General features: G+C 35.7%; 1 protein-coding gene across 2 annotated transcripts in view; it reads left to right on the top strand.

The window, feature by feature from the left end:
• Nucleotides 1-24,402, top strand: part of KIAA1328 — a 318,181-nt gene that overhangs the window by 29,670 nt on the left and 264,109 nt on the right. For both annotated transcript variants that reach the window (XM_080821739.1, XM_080821740.1), the window contains exon 5: nt 14,192-14,307. In XM_080821739.1, coding sequence (XP_080677865.1) covers nt 14,192-14,307 — 116 coding nt within the window. The remainder of the gene's footprint in view (nt 1-14,191; nt 14,308-24,402) is intronic.

The following is a 24,402-nucleotide window of genomic DNA, read 5'->3' as shown; positions in this document are numbered from 1 at the left end:
ACAAATCAAAATTTATAAGCTAATGGAGAATAGATACCACAGAGATAAATTACGAGTATTATGAATTATTTAGCTTGTGGAAGAGAATGTAAGACATGACTTGATATATGTGTTTCAAGTAAATGAAGGGGTTTCCCTGAGGTGTCCAGCATTGATTTACATTTGCAGGAGGATAAGTGGAATATTGATTGATCTTTCTAGAAGGTGTTAGGATAGAGAGAATTTTTTTGGTTCAAGATTGCTGAATTAAGTGACCTCAAAAAGTCTTTTACAGTAAAATTAATGAATTGTTTGCATAGATGGGAAAAGGAGTGTCATTTATGGGGACTTGAAAAATGAATGGCTTTGCAAAATATTGTAGTTTGTGCTGAAAGATGGTGACAGTTCTTTATATATGGATTTGCATTTTTTTACTGAGACTTTTTAAGATGGGGAGGGGTACCATAAACTAATGTACAAACTGTACTATAGCTTAGTCTTTAAAGGAAAAAAAAGTTTAAAAATAATCTTGGCCACAGTTGCAGTTTTTGATGTATATGAGCCATGTTCCAAGAAGCCTAAAAAACCCCCACTATTTCATGTCCTATGCCTACAGTGTCAAATAATGCATTGTTCCCCAGTGAATACTTGTGCACTAACTCATTTGAGGACAGGGTTCTTTTTTAGGCTCAGATACTTTGATTTTTCCCAGAGGACAGTTTGCTATTTCTACTTGCCATTTCTTAGAAGAAAAATAGAAAGTGTAACACCATTAGTTTCCCATTGTAAAATGAGTAGATCATTATTATTTTATATTTATTCTGGTCTTTTATTTTTTAAACTAATCATAACTTTTTTGTTATAATTAAATGTACATTGCAGTACAATAAGGAAGTTAGACTTTAATTTTTCAGTGACTTACTTTTTGCCTTCCTATTTGAAGCCTTGGTGGATTTTTTTTGCATAAATAGTATTTATGATGGATTATGTAATAAATTTCAAGAAAACATAAGGAATTTTCAACTTGACTTAGGTAGAAAATCATTCTTTGAACTTTAGTATATCTTGACACTATAGAACACTTAGTATGCCAAAATTCATTTTCAGTTTGTCTATTCTGAGCTTGTACAATTCAAAGAATATTTTTTAATTGATTAGCATGTACTTGACAGTCCTTTTTTTTTTGGTTCTGGCCAGATACTACTTCCTAAAAGCAGTTAATTTTCCTATAGCATTTTTTTCCTCTTATTGATGGCATAATAAAATATGCCTCAGTTTATTTTTTCACATTAATAAATATTATGGTTCTGTGGATTATAACCTAATACTATTGTCATTTATTTTGTTGTTAAAATTGTTCCAGCTTTGAAAATTGGGAGGGCATATTAGGAAAATAAGAGTGTTAAAAAATAAACTGAGACATACTACATTTTTAAGACTCGATTTGAGCAAAAAAATCCATTCAAATCAGGCAGCCCAGCACTGGAAGTGTTTAGGAGCCCTCCACCAACAGGAGCTAGGGGAGAGACTTTTATGGGAAAAAAGATGGAAGCAAAGCAATGAAAGTATTTGCCTGAGCTGTAGCATAAGCCATTGCCTTATTTGGGAATGGCTAGGTGTCTGTTGGTGATGGATTGTTCTTGGGTTTTAATTTCTTAACCTTGAGGTATTATGGGTATAAGATTTGGTTTGCTTCCTTAGGCTGCTAAGGCAGTAAAGCCACCTCAATCTAATTGCCTCCTTGTCGAGTTAATTAATTAGTTAATTAATTAATTAAGATTTTATTTATTTGAGAGAGACCCTGCGCTCCAGAGGAGGGACAGAGGCGGAGGGAGAGGGACAAACAGACTCTGGGCTGAGCACAAAGCCTGGTGCTGGCTTGTGTATCCCACAACTGCTCAGACCATGGCCCCAGCTGAAATCAAGAGTCAGTCATTTAACTGACTGAGCCACCCAGGCACCCTTGAATTATTTTAATAAGAGCAGAAACAACTAAATATGTAAGTATGTTTAAATAATTATAGGTAAGTCTAAGTGACTGCAGAGGATGTTGCTCCCAACCTTATAATTAAAAAGAAAAAAGGGAAAGAAAGAAGGAAGGAAGGAAGGGAAGGAGGGTAGGAGGGAGGCAGGAAGGGAGGGGTGAGGTGGGAGGTGAAACAAACTGCAAGCTCAGGACATTTCTTGAAACAATCAGAGAGCTCAATTCACAAAGCAACCATAACCTGAAATGTCAGGAGAGACGTGTGCCTGCAGGGAAAGATGAAGCGTGAGCCCTAGCTTGCTTGGGGTAGACACAACTGGCAATAGGTAGGGACATTTCAGCTGCAGTAGATAACAAATTGGTGGAGGCCAACTGTGGGCAAGAGAGAATGGGGAACCCTCTGGAGCTTGAGCTCTCTTGCAAGGTGGATCTTGAACTGTCTTGTAAACTTTTTCTCCATAAGCTCCACTTGATGAGAGCCCCGATAAAGCATTTCTCTTGCTAAAAGCCTGTGGAAGGGAACAGTGGTTGCAACGGAAAGGGCACAAATACGTCCTAGAGACCTCTTCTATATCTCTCCTGTGTAACAAAAACCATAAGTTCAGGAATGAGGGGCCCTTAAGGCACTGATGAAAACACTGAAGCTGGGAGGGGAGGGGGCAGAAAATAACCTCAGAGGAATGCAGGATTACATCCTAGAAACTGCAGTTCCAGAACTGCAGTAAGAGAGAGAGGAGCACTTTGAAACCCAGGCATGGGGATTCTGATTAGCATAGGTCTACTTAGAATAGTGGCGAACAGCACCCTAACCCAGACTCCCCACCACCAAACTAACCAGTGTCTAGTAGAATTAAGAGCTGAATACCAGTGAGAAACTCACAAGAGACAAACCCTCTAGGTTGGGAGACAGAGAGCTGAGGGTACAGCAGACTTTGAGGAAAGCATGTGGTCCCACATGAAGAGAAGTTATGCTTTAGAGGAATTTGAAGGCTTTGGTGCACTGAGGATAACCATAGCAACAGGAAACACCAAACGTGCCTAACTTCTGATTAGATAAATACAATTCCTACACTAAAAACCTAACCAAAGGAAAGGTCTGCGCGTTACCAAGCATAGAAATTATTTGCCTCAGATTCTACTGTCTTACTCAGGATATCCTGATACCACTAAAATTATGAGCATTTGAAAAGACAAGGGAAAACGTGCAAAAGAGACAAAGCAACAGAAGCACATACAGTTGAAATTGTCTGATGAGGAATTTAAAATAACTAATATGTTAAAATATGTATTATCTATGGCTACCTAACATCACAGAATTTTAGCCATTTAAAATATCAGAGGCCCCTCTCTTTTTTTTTTTAAACTGGAGGCCTTACTGTTTAACTGAGAGGATTGGTGAGGCCCACCATTCAACTCTTCACAGTGCCTTTTGTATGACTATATTGTGGCATCAACTTTGATCTTTCTAAGGCCTTAATAAGTTAACTCTTGGCTTTATCTCTAGAGCTTGCTTTTCCTGGTAGTGTCCTGGATTTGAAATTTATTCTGAAGACTTTTCTTACTTTTAGCATGTTTGCTATGTGGAGAGGCTGAGAATCTTTGGAAGTATGAAAGTCTGACTCATTTTGGTTTAATAGTCTTGCCTTGAATTTATCTTTTCTTCCAATTCACAGTAAGCCCCAGGAAGAAACCAGGCAGCACCTTCAACACTTTACTTGAAAATCTCCTTAGATTTAGTGGTTATCCACCTCATTAGGCACATTTCTTACTTCCCACATTACTAAAGATGGTATGATATGGGTAAACTTTCTGCTACCACATACAGTGCTTCCCTGTATGTGGGATTACAGTGATGTCTTTCTAAGACTGTTTTTTTCAGTTCTTTGCTGGCTGTTGGCTGCCTCCCTCCATTCCTTGTTTCAAGTGCCTCTCCGTATGGCAGCTTATAACTTGGCAACTGGCTCCCATCAGAGTGAGCAAGAATAATCCAGACGGAAGTCACTACCATTTGTAACCTAGTCGCTTAGAAGTGACATCCAGTCAATTTTGAGAGTCACTAGGTCCATTCAAGGGGAAGGGATTAAACAAGGACATGAATATGAGGAGACAGGGATCACTGGGACCCATTTTAGAGGCTGGGTACCACAATAACACTGTGATTTTCTTAAATTTAACTTATTTAATATATTTTCTGTAGTTTCCTTCTGTTTTCTACATTCACAATCATATTATCTGCACGTAAAATTCTACTTTCTAATCTGTATGCATTTTACTTTGATTTCTTATATTATTGGACTGACTAGTAACTCCAGTCAGTATTGAATGGGAGTAGTAATAGCTGACATTCTTGTTTCATGTTTTAAGTACAAGGTTCAAGAGAAAGAGTTTTTTTCATCCTTGTAATAACTCTAGGTTTTTATAGATTAGATGCTCCTTATTAGTTTGGGGAAGTTCCTTCAGTCCCTAGATTGTAGAGGTTTTATCATGAATTGGTTGAATTTTGACAAATGCCTTTTCTGTATTTATAGATGATCATAGAACATTTCTCCTTTATTCTATTAATATGGTAAATTACATCATGTTTCAACTCTTACATAAGTCTTGCTTCCCTGGGATAAACTCATCTTGGATGTATTATCTTTTTATATCTTTGGATTTGGCTTTGCCTTGGCTATATTGTTTTTGTTTTTTGTTTTCTTTTTGGATTTTTTTCAGCTATATTTATTAGATAGATTGGACCATAATTTTTGTTTTCTATAATGTCCTTACCAGATTTTAGTAGTTAGATTATGAAATGAAATGAGGATGTGCTTGAACTGAAAGAAGTAATCAGTGAGTATGAGAATGCGAACTTTTTTGGGGTGCACATTTAACATGAATGTAATTGATCAAATAACTCACCTGTAAAAGCATTATATGTCATACTATCTCTTATGCTTTGTTCCTTGGAAAATGTGTTTTATTCTTAGCTTTAAAAACAATATACATTTTTGTCACTTGATCCATTCATCAGTTGATAAGACATTTGCATTGGTTCCACTTTTTGGCTATTATGAATAATATAGCTATAAACATTTGTCCACAAGTTTTTTGTAAACATATATTTTCATTTCTCTTGGGTGTATTAGGAGCAGAATTGCTGGGTTGTATGTCAACTCTATGTTTAACTTTTTGAAGAACTGCCAGACTGTTATCCAAAGTGGCTGCACCATTTTGCATTCTTACCTGCAATCTGTGAGGGTTCCAGTTGCTCCATACCTTTGCCAATATTTGATTTTATCTGTCTTTTTTACTATACCTTCCTAGTGGTTTTGAAGTGGTATCTAATTGTTTGAATTTGCATTTGCTTAGTGGCTAATGATATTGAACAACTTTTCATGTGCTTCTTGGTTATTTGTGTATCTTCTTTGAAGAAGTATCTATTTTGATGCTTTAAATTAGGTTGTCTTTTTAGTGTTGAGTTTTCAGAGTTCTTATATATTCCATTCAAGTCCCTTATGAGATATATTATTTGCAAAAATTTTATCCATTCTGTGCATTGTTTTTACTTTTTTGGTGGAGTCATTTGAAACACAAAAGTTTTGGGGATGCCTAGATGGTTCAGTGGTTAAGTGTCTACCTTTGACTCAGGTCATGATCCCAGGGTCCTGGGATTGAGTCCTGCATCTGTTCCTTGCTCAAAGGCAAGCCTATTTCTGCCTCTTCCTACCACTCTCCCTGCTTGTGTGCCTGCACACTCTCTCTCTCTCTGACATAAATAAATAAAATCTTCAAAATAAACACAAAAGTTTTTCATTTTGATGAAGACTAATTTATCTATTTTTCTTTTATAGATTGTTTTTTGATGTTATACATACCTAAGAAACCATTGCCTAATCCAAGAAAACAAAGATCTATGCTTCTGTTTTCTTCCAGGAGTTTATAGTTTAGCCATGATTACTATAGTTTTGTACTAAGTTTTAAAATTGGAAAGTGTGAGTCCTCCATCTTCTTCTCCTTTTTCAAGAATATTTTAGATATTTTGGGTGCCTTTCACTTTTTGTATTACTTTTCGAGTTGGGTCAGCTTGTCAGTTTCTGCAAATAAACCAGCTGAGATTTTGATAGAGATTGAGTTAAATGTGAAGGTTAGTCCTAACAATGTAAAGTCTTCCAATCATGAACATGGAATGCCTTCCATTTATTTGGGTTGTTAATTTCTCTTGACAGTTTTTTTTAAGCTCTCAGTGTACAAGTCTTGCTTCTCCTGTTGAATTTACTCCTTTGTAATTTATTTTTCTTGATGCAAATATAAATAGAATTGTTTCCTTGATTTCCTGTTGGGGTTACTTACTGCTAGCATATAAATACACAATTGACTTTTGTACACTGGTCTTGTATCCCATAACCCCACTGAACTCCTTCATTAGTTTTAATAGTTTTTTAGTGGATTTCTTAGATTTTCTGTATACAAAAGCATGTCATGTGCAGTAGAGATGTTTAACTTCTTTTAGAATCCAGGTGTTTTTTATTTCTTTTTTCCTACTTGATTGCCCTGGTTGTAGTCTCCAGTACAATATGAACTGAAATGGCAAGAGCAGGCATTCTTATCTTACTAGTGATCAAAGGGGAAAAGCATTAGATATGCTGTATTAGATGTGGGTTTTTCAGAAATAGCCTGTTTTTAGATTGAGGAAGTTCCCTTGTCTTTCTGTGTTTTTGAGGTTTTTTCCTTTTTTTAATCATGAATCATTGTTGGATTTTTTTCACTTTTCCAAATCTACTTAGATGATCATGTGGTTTTTGTTCTTTGTTTTATTGATATGGTGTATTACATTAACTGATTTTTGAATGTTAAACCAACTTTTCATTCCTGGGATAAATCCTAATTGGTCATGATTTACAATCCTTTTGTTATGTTTCTGGATAACAAAACATGGTTTTTTTGAGGATTTTTGGATCAATGTTCATTTGATACTACTCTGTAGTTCTTAGAGCCCTTTTGACATAGATTGTTATGTCTCTGATTTCTTAAAGCACCTGCATTCCTTTAGATGATGTTTTTAAACTAATAGCCAAATGTTACAATTTGTAAAGAGGGCATTAAGGTGATTGCACCAAAATATTTTTTAATGATGATAGCTCTTTTATTTTTCACCATTTATTTACTATTGCTTGAAAACAGTATGTCTCTTTCTCTTTGCCAAATTCCTATGAAATCTGTTTCCTTCTCTAAATCTTACCTACTACTAAATTGATGTTCAGAATTTATGAAATGGAACCAGCATATCCAGCTTCCAAACATAAGACATTAAATAGGGCAAGAACTTTATCTGGTTGACCATAGAGTGAGGTGCAGTTCTCTTTAGAATAGAGGCTTGCTGCCTTGACCTTGTCTTTCACATTACTGTAAAAGTACCCATTCCTGGAGTATCTGGAAGAACATCAGGGTTATGCAAAGCCATAAAATAAATCTTTTTCTAGAATCTAGTTTTACTAGAAAATTAAGAGTAGGTGAGTGTGGGAAAATGTTTTATATTAAAACAGGGAAGATTGTTTTATGTAGGAAAATGCAAAATGTGCAGAGATGTTTAAGCAAAAAAATAAGACTTCAAAGAAATTCAGTACTTTTGGCACAATATTCAGCCTGACCATCCAACTCTAAGGATATAAATTCTCTCTTCTTGATAGATAAGAATACATTTTGTGGAAGTTTTTGAAGGAAACCGTTTTAACAGTCCAGTGTTTTGTTGTTTTTTTTAAAAAATATTTTATTTATTTATTTGACAGAGATCACAAGTAAGCAGGCAGAGAGAGAAGGGGAAGCAGGCTCCCTACTGAGCAGGGAGTCCAATGCGGGTCTCAATCCCAGGACCCTGAGATCATGACCTGAGCCAAAGGCAGAAGCTTAACCCACTGAGCCATCCAGGTGCCCCAACAGACCAGTTTTAAATAGTTTTAAGTAGATGCATTTTTTTCAAGTTTTTATTTAGATTTAGATTTATTTAGATTTAGATTTTATTTAGATTAGATTATTTAGATTAGTTAACATGTAGTGTAATATTGGTTTTAGGAGTAGAATTCAGTGATTCATCACTTACATATAACACCCAGTGCTCATCACAAGTGCCCTTCTTAATACCCATTGCCCATTTAGCCCATCCCCCACCCATTTCCCCTCCATAACCATCAATTTGTTCTCTATAGTTAAGAGTATCTTATGGTTTGCTTCCCTCTCTCCTTTATTTCCCCTCCCATATGTTCATCTGTTTTGTTTCTTAAATTCCACATATGAGTGAAATCATATGGTATTGTTTTTCTCCAACTGACTTATTTTGCTTAGCATAATATACTCTAGCTCCATCCACATTATTGCAAATGGCAAGATTTCACTCCTTTTGATGGCTGGGTAATATTCCATTCCATATACATACCACATCTTTTTTTTTTTTTTTTAAGATTTTATTTAATTATTTGAGAGAGAGAGAATGAGAGAAAGAGAGAGCATAAGAAGAGGGAGGGTCAGAGGGAGAAGCAGACTCCCTGCCAAGCAGGGAGCCCAATACGGGACTCAATCCTGGGACTCCAGGATCACAACCTGAGTCTAAGTCAGTTGGTTAACCAACTGAGCTACTCAGGAGCCCCATACCACATCTTCTTTATTCATTCATCAGTCCATGAACATTTTGGGCTCTTTCCATAGTTTGGCTATTGTTGATAATGCTGCTATAAACATCGGGATGCATGTGCCCCTTCAAATCAGTATTTTTGTATCCTTTGGGTAAATACCTAGTAGTACAATAGCTAGGTTGTAGTTGTAGTTCCATTTTTCACTTTCTGAGGAACCTCCATACTATTTTCCAGAATCGCCACACCAATTTGCATTCTGACCAATAGTGTAAGAGGGTTACCCATTCTCTGCATCCTCGCCAACATCTTTGTTAATTTTAGCCATTCTAACAGGTACAAGGTGGTATCTTGTCGTGGTTTTGACGTATTTTCCTGATGATGAGTGATGTTGAGCATCTTTTTATGTGTCTGTTGGCCATCTGGATGTCTTCTTTGGAAAAATGTCTATTCATGTCTTTTGCCCATTTGTTAACCAGATTATTTGTTTTGGGGTGTTGAATTTGGTAAGTTCTTTATAGATTTTGGATACTAACCCTTTATCAGATATGTCATTTGCAAATATCTTCTCCCATTCTGTGGACTGCCTTTTAAGTTTTTTTTTTGATTGTTTCCTTTGCTGTAGAGAAACCTTTTATCTTGATGAAGTCCTAGTAGTTCATTTTTGTTTTTGTTTCCCTTGCCTCTGGAGATACGTCTAGTAAGAACCTGGTATGGCCAAGATCAGAGAGGTTGCTGCCTGTATTCTCCTCTAGGATTTTGTTGGTTTCCTATCTTACATTTAGGTCTTTCAACCATTTTAATTTATTTTTGTGTGTGGTCTAAGAAAGTGGTCCAGTTTCATTCTTCTGAATGTTGCTGTCCAGTTTTTCCAACACTATTTGTTGAAGAGACCGTCTTTTTTCCATTAGATATTCTTTCCTGCTTTGTTGAAGATTAGTTAACCATATAACTGTGGATCCATTTCTGGGTTTTCTGTTCTGTTCCATTGATCTATTTGTCTGTTTTTGTGCCGGTACCTTACTGTCTTGATGACTATAGCTTCAGCAATCAGACAACAAAAAGAAATAAAAGGCATCCAAATTGGCAAGAAAGAAGTAAAATTGTCAGTTTGCAGATGACATGATACTCTACGTAGAAAACCCAAAAGACTCCACCAAAAATTTGCTAGAACTGATACACAAATTCAGCAAAGTTGCAGGATACCAAATCAATGTACAGAAATTGGTTGCATTTCTGTACACTGAAAATGAAGAAGCAGAAGGAAAAATCAAGAAATCAAGAAAGAAAAATCAAGGAATCAGTATCATTTACAATTGCACAAAAAACCGTAAGATACCTAGGAATAAACCTAACCAAAGAGGTAAAAGATATACACTCTGAAACCATAGAACACTTAGGAAAGAAATTGAGGATGACACAAAGAAATGGAAAAATGTTCCATACTCATAGACTAGAAGAGCAAATATTGTTAAAATGTCTATACTACCCAAAGCAATCTACATTTAATTCAATCCCTATCAAAATACCACCAGCATTTTTCACAGAGCTAGAACAAACAATCCTAAAATTTGTATGGAACCACAAATGACCCTGAATAGCCAAAGCACTCTTGAAAAACAAAGTGGGAGCATCACAATTCTGAACTTCAAGTTATATTACAAAGTTGTTGTCCTTTTTAACTTTTTTATCCTATTGGTCAAATATTTCCCTTCCCTGTATTTAGATTCTCATTTTCTTAATTAACTAATTTCTGTTCTCCACATGAGATAGAGGATTAAGTCTTCTTATATTACTTTGTGCTCTGAGAATGCTTTGATGAAAAATGTAGATCATGATACCAGATATTTTCTTGTACATATACCTCCAGGGAAATATTATTGAACATAAATTTAAAAAGACAGATTTCAGAGTAGATATCAAATCTGGAGGCTATTTTATTGGCAAGTCCTCTGCGTTTAAAGGTTGTATTAATATATGTGCTCGTATTAAGTAGGCTAATAGGCCACAAAGAAGCCATACGTATCTTTAGATAGGCCTGCAGAAGAAGTGTTACCCTTCATGCTTAGGTTTATAGCCTTCCAGAGTATAATAATTGCTAAAGAGTAGTCTAATCATAGCAGCATAACAGAAGAGATTAAAACAAAGGAGCCATGTATAAACAGTGCAGCAACAAATTTTTCAAACATACTCCAGAAATTGAATTTAGAAGAGTGATTTTTCTAGATAGAGTAGCTTAAGTTTTGGGAAAATCTCGTTGTAGACTCTGGCATTGTGAAATTATATCTATAAGCATTTCTGCCCTCAGTGATCTTTAGAGTTTTCGTGAATCTCCTTCAGGCCCAACAAAGAGAGTAAGTGAATATTGATGAATACCTACGTGTTTTGACCTGGCAGGCTCTAGAGATAATCTCTGTGTTTAGTTTAATGTTCAGGTAAACTTGGCATTCTACTTTTTTCTTTTCTTTTCTTTCTTTCTTTCTTTTTCTTTTTTCTTTTTTTTTTTTTTTACTGTTTTTCTGACCCTGGAGCTATGCTTGTTGACAAAACAGATCTTTGGTCCATTCCTTACATTTATAGGGACCTTTATGAATAGTCTTGAAATGATGGGGAGCCATTTTTATGTTCCTTTTGGATACCCTGTAATTGACTAAAGTTACTTTGTTATTTTTTTTATAGTAGTCATTCAGTAAATTTTTTTTAACAGATTTCATTTATTTGAGGGAGTGTGTATGCGGGCACCAGCTAACACCAGCAGGGTTAGGGGCAGAGGCAGAGGGAGAAGGAGAAGCAGACTCCCCACTGAGCAGAGCCTGACAGGGCCTAGATCCCAGGACTCTGGGATCATGACCTGAGTTGAAGGCAAATACTTAACTAACTGAGCCACCCAGGTGCCCCTTCACTAAATATTTTTTAAAAATTAAATGAAAATAAATCTTTTCTTGTCAACTTAGGAATTTTACTCTCTAGTCATATCTTTAAGATTTTATCAGTCTAAACAGAGAGAGATTTTGCTACATATTTTCTCACCTTGACAGTGGTTTTTTTCTCCTTACAATATATAGCATCACTGGGGCACCTGAGTGGCTCAGTCGCTAAGCGTCTGCCTTCAGCTCAGGTCATGATGCCAGGGTCCTGGGATCGAGCCCCGCATCAGGCTTCCTGCTGCAGGAAGCCTGCTTCTCTTTCTGCCACTCCCTCTGCTTGTGTTCCCTCTTCTCTATCTTTCTGTGTCAAATAAATAAAATCTTGAATCTTATCTATCTTCAATCTATATATTTTATATAGATATATTAGATATATATAATAGATACATATATATATAATAGATATATTATCATTTATATTTTTTAATTTATTCATTGTTTTTAGTAACTTCTTCTTGGGTTACTTTCATAACCCAAGGTGGGGCTCAAACTCTAGTCCTGAGATCAAGAATTGCTTGCTCTTCTGACTTAGCCAATCAGGTGCCCCTCATCTTTATTTTGTGCCTAATCCTACATATTTGTCACTTTTTATGTTATGCCAAATTTTACATCTTTATGCTTTTTAGTATTTCTCTTAACTACTTTTTCTCTCATCCTATGGCTATAGGTTTTGCCTAGATTATAGTATTGTATGCCTTGCGTCTTGACCAAATGTTTGAGAACTTCTTTCTTATTCCTTTATGAATGCTCTCCATATTTATAAAGGATGTATGTACAGTGTTAGGATATTTATAGTAGTGAATTTAGCTGGAGAGAATTTTTAAAAAATTGTCTAGTCTATCTTTATCTTCGTGAGTGAGAATAATGATGTTTAGAGAAGAAAGCACAGTTTTTCTCATGTCCCCATGTGTACATCGTTTTCCACTTTGCACTTTGGGGGTTTACTTGATTTGGACAGTATCTTGGCAAAGATGTTTCAGAAGTGTTTCAGAAGGCTGACAGATTGAAGATTTAGATGGTAGAAAATAATTCATGGTCCTAGAAAGAATTCACAATTCTAGAAAGACTGAGAGGCAGCAGGAATTATTTCGAAAGGTAGGGCAAGTGTGCTTGAGAGTAGTAGCAATAAAGGGGAAGACCTTGAAAAGGGATGGCAACAATGGAGGCAGGAGAACCTGAGACCAGGGGGTAAATTGTCCTCATGTGTCTATTTGTTTAACTGTCTGGATTCCTTGTACTTGTTTTCTGTTTCAGGTTACCCTCTTAGAAGGAAGGGCCTGAGTCCCATTCATGGGCCTAATAGTATGCTAGACATAAATAATAGGGGTTGGGGGAAATGATTTTAATGTGATGATGAGCAAGAAAACATAAACCTCTTTTTTGAACACTATTGTGTGCCATGCTCTTTCATGTAAATTATTTCAAAGACAAGATGTAATCAACTCAAACATTCAAAAATCGAATTTTCATTCTGTTACCTCATTGATTTCAAGTATCTCCACGAGAAGGCTAGCAACAAAGGAAGGGCTATAGAGTTCATGTTATTCAGAAATTGCTGTAGTAGAGCAGGGGTCTGGAAGGAAGTAAATTCTGGAGCTCAAAGGAGTCCCCGTGGTTTTCCTTTACACATATTGCTGTGTGATCTTGTAAGATAAATGTTGTACTCTCTTTGGAGGCATAAGCAAGAGTCAGAAAATTCAGGGCAAACATTTCTATGCACAGAGTAACATGAGAAATAGAGTTGTCATTTTAAGATAAGTTTTAAGGTTGTTCTTGTTTAATTGGGGTTTTAAAATTTCCCTCCTGTGCTCTTGTCAGAAGTCACCTCTTTTTGATAATATTGAGTTGGAATACTTCTCAGAGTTAAACATTAAAGATACAGATTTTTTTGGTCAGTGTTTTTTTTTTTTTTTAAGGTTTTATTTATTTATTTGACAGAGAAGAGGAACCACAAGTAGGCAGAGAGGCAGGCAGGGAGTGGGGGAAGCAGGCTCCCTGCTGAGCAGAGAGCCCGATGCGGGGGCTCAATCCCAGGACCCTGGGATCATGACCTCTGCCGAAGGCAGAGGCTCAACCCACTGAGCCACCCAGGCGCCCCTTTGGTCAGTGTTTTTTAACACTTGTAATTCTTTTTGGACTAAGAATGGTTGTAGTTTTTTTTATGTTAATGCCATCTTTTTATTCTAGTCTGGTTACTTATATGCTACTTTGAAATGCAGGATATCAGTACCAAGGAAAAGAATAAAATTAATTACCTATGTGTATATAATGAAATATTTAAGAGATATATAGATTGTTTATTTCATTGAAAGGATTTAAATAAAAATATGAAAAAGATTCAAATCAAAATAAATTAATTGTGCCTGTTTTGATGAGAAATGAAACTGTGTTTTAAAAGTCGGATATTTTTCTGTCCTGGATTACAATTGGAAACTTATATTCTATGTTGGACTTTCCATATTTAAGATACATCTGATGATTGGGAACATTTTTGATAGAAAAATCCTGTTCATATTTTATCACAAAGGTATGCCAGATTGCCTTATGAGAGGTTAATTTTAAAAAAAAAGCCAAATATAGATTATCCCTGAAGAAAACAGCACACCTCTGGGAGAAATGTGGTTTTGGTAGATGACAGCTGTAGGCACATATTTTCTTATTCTCATAGGCATTTTCTTTTCATTTTTGTATTTCAGAGTAAGTGAGGAAAAGGAAGTGACAGAAGAACGATTCCGAGCCGAACAGGAATCATTTGAGAAGAAGATCAGGCAGTTGGAAGAACAGAATGATCTGATCATCAAAGAAAGGGAAGATATCCTTTTTGAAAGTCCTCTTTTTTAATGTGCAGGAAGTTTGACTCTTTCATGAAGAAAATGTAAGCTCCAGAGAAATAATTGTTCTAATTTATAACAGGGAATAAATCTGCATGGGCTGCCATTTTTAGGCAATCAAAACGACACTTAACAGCATGTGCTGTTGCTTCCTTTGTGCTTGATACGGCCACCCAGCTGTTCTGCCGCTGCTGTTATGCTGCAGAGCACATATTTGTCAACTAAAAAAGACAATAAGAAATTTGGGCATTAAAATGTAGTGTTGGAACTTTACTGAATTCTGTTCCACTACTCTAACTGAGCCTGAAACCTCTTCGTATTTTGTATTTGGCATTCTTTCTAGCTAAAGCTTTGACAGCCCTAAGGAATTCTACTCTGAAATCATAAAAATTTAAAAAAAATCCATTGTAATTTGTAGATGTCATAATTGGTAAGTGTTTACATTGCAGCATAATACATGAAAATTCTCATGGAGGAGGAGACTATTGGGTTTAGAACTAGAGAGAGAGGTGTATGTGTGAGTGTGTGTGTATGTAATACATATTGCACTATTTGTAAGAAAGTAAAATAAAAACTGGTATTTTAACTTAAGAATTGTTTGTTAAGGTATATGCAAGTTAAAATAAGCATATTTCTGAAGTTTCTTTTGGCTATTCTTTGTTCTTTGGATGTTTTTGCAGTGGTATTGATATAAAAGAGAGGTGACTATCCTTAAAGTTAGGGTGATAGATTGGCCAGCTGAACTACTATATGAATACTTGAAGGAATCAGTGCCCATATTGGCAATATCATTATTAACTTCATCACTAATAATTATTTCAAAAGCTCTTCAAGTGTTAAAATTACCATACATGGACAATAACTCTACCTTTGTGAACACCAGGGAAATAGAAATGTAAAGGTATAAATAATTTACTTGGGAAAAAAAAATTTAAAAAATGTAAATGTAGGAGCACCTGGGTGGCTCAGTGGGTTAAGGCCTCTGCCTTCAGCTCAGGTCAAAATCCCAGGGTCCTGGGATCCAGCCCCAAATCGGGCTCTCTGCTCAGCAGGGAGCCTGCTTCCTCCTCTTTCTCTGCCGGCCTCTCCACCTACTTGTAATCTCTGTCTGCCAAATAAATAAATAAAATCTTTAAAAAAAAAAAAAGTAAATGTAAAAAATGAGTTCTGAATTTCTGTGTTTTATCAAAAAGTGGGAATACACAATTGGAAATTAATATAATCAGAATTTTTGGATTTGATTTGCTGAGCAGGACATTTATAAAGTTTATTTGCCTACAATTCTAAAGGTGTACTTTCTCAATTATTTCTTTTCTATAACTTTTAGCATTTGAATAATTATCTTGGATCTTCTCTTTTCTTTGCCTTCATTGACTTTATTGTACTAGGCTGTCAGCTCTCAGGTTAGACCTGCTTTTGTGATTTTCTTCTTGCTTCTTTTCTCTCTCTGGGTTAAAGTAGTGCTGTTTAGTTGGAACTCACAATAAACTGCTCAGCCACTTTGGTCCTTCACTTGTCACAAGGAATAGTGACTTGGACTTCCAAGAAAAGGTAGATTAGGAATATTTTTATTTGTAACAAAAATTCTCATTTTACAGCATCTTTTTTTTAAAGATTTTGTTTATTTATTTGATAGAGAGCATGGGAGAGCACAAGCAGGGGGAGCAATAGAGGGAGAGGAAGAAGCAGTCTCCCCGTCAATAAGGAGCCCAGTGCGGGGCTAGATCCCAGGACCCTGGGATCATGACCTGAGCCGAAAGCAGACACAACCATCTGAGCCACCCAGGTGCCCTCCACATAACAACTCTGGAGATAAGTGGCATCTGGTATTGCTTCAGTGGCTTAAAGTTTTCAGCACTGGATCTCCACAGTTCTCTTAGCTTGTTCTAATGGTTGCAGAATGGTTGCTCTAATTCCAGATATCATCTTTGCCCTAAGGCAGGGAGAAGGCAGAGGAAGGAGTTCTGGCAGTTGTGACTCAGTCTCCTTTTTAAAAAAAAAAAAATGTGAAATTTTTCTCAGGGCAGTCCCCACCCTGCTCCCCCCCACCCTGCCCCCAATCTCCAGCAGTCTTTCCTGAGATATTTATTATCCAGAACTTCATTACATGGCCATGCTAAGCTGCAAGAAGGGCTGATAAAGTGGGCATTTTCCTTTCCAATCTGGTAGCAGAAGTAGGGGAAATGGAAGCCTCTTTCTATAAAAGGGAGAGGAGGTGATGATGCCTTGACCTTCCTGAGACCAAAAAAAAAAAAAAAATAGTATTAAGTCCACTGGAATTGGCGTAAAGTGGGGAAATAAGGTGAGAAATGGAGATAGTAGACAAGTTTGAAAGCCTGGCCAAAATTAAGGCCTTGTTTATTTGGTAGTGTGCTTAACCAAGATGTGTAGCTATTTTAGCACTCTGGTCAAGAGTCATGGATTTAGTGCTGAAGTGTAAATTCAGCATGGCTATGAATGGTTTTCTCTATTAGTCTAAGTAGTAAGATACCCCAGGTGATTGTAGTAGCCCAATTATTCATTTCTCCAATCACTTAGCTCAGGGATCAGCAAGCTACTGCCAGGGGCCAAATCCAATAGGGTGCCCGCTAAATCTAGCCACGCCCATTCATTCCTGTGTTACCTGCCGCTGCTTTTTGCATTGTGGCTGCTGGCTGAGTAGTTGCAACAAATACCCTGTGGCCTGCCCCGCCTAAAGTACTTATTTCTGGTTCTACAGAAGTTTACTGACCCCTGATCTGTCTTATATGCTAAAAACGGAAGGAAAAAGCATGTCAGTAAAGTCAAAGACTTAGACATATGTCACAGTTGGAAGTATTTTACATATGATATGAAAGGATTTGACTTGAGCATTTATTATCATTGTGAATGAAGATTGGTGTGATACCATTATCAAAAATTGAATTTGAAAAATTGAAGGTTTTTTGGAATCACCAAATGATAGGTGGTATTTGTGGAACTGTGGAAGAAGGGAGAGAGGAAGATATGATTTAAAAACAGTGACACCCATGGTTTTTATTCCAAGTAGATTGCTCAGGTACAAATCTCCTTTACTAGCATAAACCTGTCAAAGGTTAATATAGACGATTTTACAGTACATAAAACCCTATAAAACTTAGAAACATAAAACAAGGTTATAATTTAAAACAATATAATTTTAACTACAGATACATTTACCTATCATACATGAATGATTCAAACTCTTTCATATACATGAAATCAGATAATATTAGGTCATTTTACAGTCTGTTTCTGTGTGAGGATCTGTATGAATTCAGATTTTTGGAATTTTAAAGACGTGTTGTACTAAATTTAAGGTTTTTTGTTTTAAAAGTTCTAATAATTTGGTTTATGGCACCATACGAACACAGACCAGTCCCTTGGTGAAAAAGAGAAAAGATATTTTATGTGTTTGCATTTGGACCAGGCTTTTGAAGATTTGTTCTTAATAGTGAATAGAGAATTTACTACTAAAACATAAAAGTTCTTGTAATTTTCAGTCTTTGAACAAAGCTTATTTCCTGAGAACTTAATTCTGTGAATAAATATGCCATTCACCAAGTCAAGCAGTCTGATGAACCTAGTAGATTTTTGCCTACCTAAATGAGTATGAAAGGAGAGATAAATCTGAAACTTAGAGAGAAATATGTCCAATTGGAATCGTTCTGAAGCATATTAGCAGGTAATAGTTTAAGACACAGAAAATGTAGTCATTAGAAAAGTTGATTAATATTTGAGCTATTGTATTTTCAGAGCACATGTCTCAGGTCAGGCTGATACCAAAGCTTACAGAAGGAAAGTAGTCTGATGTTCGCTATTTTAACTGGCAGAACAAGGGAAGTGATAGAGAAGTACAGTGGCTTTAGAGACAAAAATCCTGTTTTAGTGCTGGTAAGCTATCTAACCTTGAAAAGCTAGTGTCTAACCTTGAAAAATTAATGAACTTAGTTCTGAGTCTCTGTTTTCTTCTATGATATGTGGATAACTAATAATGCCTTCTCATTTCTTTGTCTTTCTTCACTGGGGCTCTGATGGCTTTCATCGGGTTATACAAGTATACCTAGGCAGTTTCGAGACCTACTGGGAGAGTGAAAGTGATCTGCTCTATGCTTTATCTTCTAATTTCTGTGTGAGACGTAACTTCTCTTTACTGCTTACGCCTGTTGGGTCCTCACTGAGAGGAAACCAGGTCTGACTTTCCTCTCCCAGAAACTGGCCTGACAGAGATTTTAAGCTGATAGGGGACTTCTTAGGAAAACTATTAAAAACCACAAAAGAACTGAAAAGGCAAGCAGTCTAGAACTCTGCCCACCTAGATAGATCTCAAGGCCTTCATATGATAAATGCAGTGCAGTAGCTAACATTCATAGTGATAATTCTGAGGCTTTGAAATAACGTTAAATTTTTATCCCCTGTTACTTCTTAGTACTTCTAGTACTTCTTTTATTTTAGTAAGACATCTTATATTTGTATATTAGTTTTCTATTTACAGAGCACTTTCACATGTACTTTTTATTTTTTATTTTACTACTTTCTTTAAAGATTTTATTTGTTTGAGATGGGGAAAGGGGAGGGAGAGGAGACTCTGTGTTCCATGTAGAGCCCGAGGCAGGGCTCAAGATCACCACTCAGAGATCATGACCTGAGCGAAATCAAGACTTAGATGCTCAACCCACTGAGCTAGCCAGATGCCCCTCACATGTACTTTCTAATCTTCACAATAACACACTTAAGTGAGGCAGATACTCTTATTCTCATTTTACAGGTAAAGATAGAGGTCTGGAGAGGTGACTGAAACAACCCATTGTATTTCAGAATGAAAGCTTTTGACACCAAGTGGCTTTCCATTATACCAAATTATCTCTGCAGCAGTGAATGTTACAGATATCGAGAAGCCTTACTTTTGCAACTTGCTTTGTAGTTAAAGTACAATCTAATGAAAATCGCTTATTTTGTAGTGCTTTTTAAAAAAATTTTTTTGGTACTTAACCTAAGTTATCCAGAAATCTACACATGTAGAATGTTCCTTAGATTTTCTTTTTGGCTTTTTCATTCAGCCACTGAGCCTTTATCATTTCCCTCTGAAATCCTCAGGCCATTTTTTGCTGTTTCCTTGGGCATGTCCATGCATTCTGCCATTACACTTGTGGTATCCTTTTGTCACTGTCTCCTTCTCTGCTGTCCTTAACCCACTTCTTTTCATCACTGCTGTCAGGTTAATTTTTCTTAAGGACTATTTTTGTTACATCACTTGGCTTTTTAATCCCTTTCTGTGGCTTCTTATGGCCCAAAGTATCAAATGAATATTCTTAATTTTGATGTTTAAACACTCAGTTACTGATATCACGTAACATATGTGACCTTAATTTTTATGCTTCCCTGGTGTGGTCCCTACGTATGAGGTGCAAAAGATTCATTAGTTTTTCCTGCTTATTACAGTTTATTTCTATTTCTTTGTCATTGCTCCTTTTATTAATTTTCTAATTTTCTTCTTTAGTACCTCTATAAGACATGTTCTCTGATAATTTTTTTTTTAATAGTACTTGGTTTTTAGAATTCTTCAAGAATTTATACCTGTACTAACTGCCCTAACTTGTGTTTCTAATGGTTCTTTGAGCAACTGCGGTATTCTTGCAACAGTATTGGATTTTTAATAAGTAAGCTTATATCAGTCTTGGATCAGCTACTCTATACCATTGTGGCTTTATACAAGTCTTTCAATGTAGGAGCATTTTACTGGTATTTTAGGGGAATAAACCAGTTTGCAATGGCTTTGAGTCTAAGACTCAAGTCTGAATATGGGTGAGAAAGTAAAAGCTGTGAAGAAAAGGAGATGCTGTCTAGCCAAAGAGGTATCAATATTTGAAGGAATGTTTTTTAGTTTGTTTAAGTCTGGAAGAGAATTTTGAACATATTTATATGTCAAAACAAATGTGCCAGCCAGTGATTAAAATTTGCTTTCCATCTTACAGTACCTTTTCTGATTTTCAATTCTTCTGTGAAAATGAAACAAATCTTAAATACTGATAAATTTATGCAACTGCTAAATTTACATGCTTTGGAGTATTGAGATATGCAGTTGTGCTTTTCAGTCTCTTTGCCCTCTACTCTGGGTTTAGCAAGATTCATTTGTTTGTTGACGTATGCATTTGTTATTTTAGTACTTGCAGTGGACTGAATTGGGTCCCTCCAACATTCCTATGTTTAAAGTCCCCTCAATGTGACTGTGTCTGGAGGGAGTTCTTTAGGAGGTACTTAAGGTTAAATGAGGTCATAAGGGTCAGGCCCTAATCCAGTAGGACTGTAGCCTTGTAAGAAGAGGAGGTGAGATCTCTCTCTCTCCATCCTTCTTTGCCTCCCCGCTCCCAGCCTTGCACCTTAGGAGGACACATCGAGGTGGCCAGGAAGAGAGCTCTCACTGGAAACCAAACCCTGCAGAAGAGAGCTCTCACTGGAAACCAAACCCTCACTGGAAACCAAACCAAACCAACCAAGTCCTTGTTGTTGGACTTGCCAGACTCTAGAACTGTGAGAAAATGAAGTTCTGTTGTTTAAACCCCTTAGTCTGTGGTACTTTGTCATGGCAGCCCAAGCAGAATTAGACAGTATTTAACATGTACTTAGTTCTTTGGTATTTTTATTCTTTATTCTAAGTATAAGGTGAAAAGGCATTGCAGTGTACCTATACAAGGGTAGTGTTTCTAAACATTATTGTTTTTTCAGATATTAATTCTAATCATTTTCCTTTATTTTTAATTCTCCTATTTGGGCATTAATGCACTTTGAATAATTATTTTTAAAATATGATTTTGTATTATTTTATGAGATTTGCTTTTAGGGATTTCTCCACCTTCTTAATGTCTGAGATCCACCTTCTTAATGTCTGAGATCCTTTTAATATGTGTGGTTTGTACCCATTTTATATTAAAACAAACAGCTTTACTTCCCCAGTTTGATCTTGATAGTGTTTTTATTTCTTTGGCTTGTTGAAGGCTCCAAATGTGGAGGCTTAGCACCCCCAGAGAGTTGCTTTATAGTGAGTAACACTGGGATTAAAAAAAAATTTTTTTTTATTTTGTACAACTCTTTAATTAAAAAAGTTTTTTTCAGTGATAGTTCTGCACTGACCAAACAGTACTAAATCTGCTTAACATCCGTGTAAAACATCATTTTAACATTTTAAAATTACTTTGGAAAGTTTCAGTAGTTCTTGCATGAAGAACTAGACCTTTAGTAAGTCAGTCTCATAATTATTGTTCAGGAGAGTTCATTATTTTGTTTAGTCTTTTACATTACTGATCTTTAAAGGGCTATTCTGACATCATCTCTTCAGCTAAATCCATTTGCCATACCACAGCTTGTAATTGCCTTAGATTTGAAGAATGTAGTTGATGACTTTATTTTTAAGCGGTAGCAAATTTGTCTTAGTGTTCTTAACTTTAGTATGGCCTAGTCATTTAAACATTTGTGAATGTCTAAATGATTCAGGTGGTAATATCCTCTCTTCAGTTAGAGATTTATACAATAACATTTCCTTTTTTATTTTCATAGTTATACCCAAGATTCTGCATTTCCAAGCTCTACATTTTCAGAAGTAGTAATTACTGTATAGTTATATAATGATCAGAAGTTAACTGAGTGTCTGAAATAGTTTTCCCTATTGATAGATGGTAAGGATTGATGCCTTTTATTAATACAGAAATCCCAATCTATTGAGCTGCTTTCTTAAATCCTGGAGAAAATCCTTTGTGTCAATACCATCTTAAGCAGTCCTTGAATTTCTAAATAAATGTAGCCTAGAAAATCCAAATATCTAAAGATAATATTTGTTGTGTTCCTGTTGGTCAGTTTTCAACTAGTTGTTGGGATGTGTGTGTTTTTTTTTTGGGACCATACTTAGAAGACCTTTCTCCACACAAAAACTGATAAACACAGGAGAAACGGCAAGAGACAAAAGAGTAAATAGGAAATGAAACCAACAGAAAAGAAGGTTAGGAATACTAATTGCCCTAGTGAGAAATTTGCACTAGAAAAAGTTTCACAATAGAGAAGAGAGGCTATATGCTATGCTGACAAAATAGCTACTAGTCTAATGCAGGAAAAAGTTGCCAGATGCCTCTGTCTCAAGATGATACCCCCAAGGCATCAGTGTTAAAAGCACAAGGATGAGTTAAGCAGTCTAGAGGCTAAGGAAATGAGAGGAAGTTTTAGTTTGATGGTAAGTGTAATCATTGAGCGGTGTCATAGCATTTATATCTTCTTATAGTATTATGTAGTAATTTGAAACAGCAGAGAAGTGCTTTATGCTGCTAAGGCAGCTTTTTGATCCTTAAAAATTGTATGAAAAGTCCTTTTTGTAAACTTTCAGTTAATCAGAGACTAGAAGTCTCAAATATGGACTTATCTCAATGTGTATATCAAGAACACTCTAGTACCGGAATCATAAAACTTGAAATCTTGACTTAATTTTGCATTAAACTAGGTGTTTGACCTTGGATAAACCTCGGCGAGTCTTAATTTCAACATGTTAATAATATTTGAACTAGTCACCACATAAGGTGATCAAATGAGCTAAAGTATGCAGATTTTTCAAAACTGTAAATGTTCTATAAAAATTTAAGATTTACAAAAATATGTCCTTGCCCTGAAAAAGTTTACAACATACAAAATAGACATAAAGCCATAGTTGATAAATCTTGCAAATATTTTATTTCAGATGCTATATTTGAAGATTTTTTTTTCCTTTTGGAGTCCACATGTAGAGTTCTGTTGCCCAGAGAATAACTAGATTCCTAATTTTAAAAGAGACTATATATTTTTTTGGAGCAAAATGTTTTTGTGTATATGAGGGAACATTCTTTAAAAATTTTAAAGCATTTTTAAGAAAGCTAATTGCCAAGAGAAATCAGTCAGGAATTGCTAAGGAATCTCCACGGCAGAGAAGAGATCTCCAGGAAAATAACGCAGAAACAAAGCTGAAAAGGCTAAGAGTGGGTGGAGCATACTTAAAGTTATTTTATGAATCTGTGTCAGGATTAAACTTTTTGTGTTTAACAAGAAATGCCAAAGTAACAGTAATCAAAACAAGAGACATACTTATTTTCCATGTAAAAGAACATCTGAGTTTTGGCAGTTTTAGGCAGGTACACTGACTCCATAGGTTTTAGGGAGCCACACTTTTTTAACTTGGCATTCCAAGCGTCAGCACTCGCGCTCATTTTAGTCAGCAGGAGGGAGTCTGCTAATTTTGAAAAGTTGGTTCAATTTAGTTTTAATTTCAATTTGTAATTGTTGGATTTAAAAATATAATTGATTTTTGTGTGTTGGTTCTATCTTTGACCTTGCTAAATTGTCAGTTGTTAATTTTAATAGTTTTACAGATTCCTTAGGATTTTATAATCAATTATGGCATCTGTAAATAAAAACATTTTTAGTTCTTTCTCATCTTTATGCCTTTTATTTCTTTTTCTTGCTTTATTGCAGTACCTCCAGTTAGGTATTGAATAGAAGTGATGACTGAGAACATCCTTGCCTTGATTTATATCTTAGGGGGAACTATGTATTTCATCATTAAGATTAATATTAGCTATAGGTTTTTAATAGGTGCCTTTTATCACACTGAGGAATTTTTGTTTTCTTTCTAGTTTGCTAAGAGGTTGTTTTTTTTTTTTTCTTTTTTAAGTTGTAAATGGCTGTTGATTATTCATAGCACTTGGCAGTCTATTATCTATTTATTTATTGTCTGTTTCCCTCCTGGGACTTCTTTTCTGTCTTGTGCATTGTTATATACAGAGAATCTAGTGTAGTGCCTAGTACTCAGTATGTACTCAAAAAATAATGGTTACATGAATGAATTGTAATGCCCAAGTCATTCTGCCAGACTCCTGGGGGGAAAACTTAAACTTCATTGCTGGGGTTGCAAGATCATAGCAGTCTACCACCACCTGGTGATACTATATCTAAATTGTAGTAAAAGCTTCTTGGGAGATGAATAAACATATGAAAGCTAAAACTGCAAATGTTTGGACTGCTATGACTGTTAGACTTTTGAAATAAACATGTACTCTTGAAATATA

The sequence above is a fragment of the Martes martes genome (assembly GCF_963455335.1).
Source record: "Martes martes genome assembly, chromosome: 13".
NCBI classification, from domain to species: Eukaryota; Metazoa; Chordata; class Mammalia; order Carnivora; family Mustelidae; genus Martes; species Martes martes.
The sequence above is the reverse complement of the archived record's forward strand: the minus strand, read 5'-3'. Positions and strand labels throughout refer to the sequence as shown.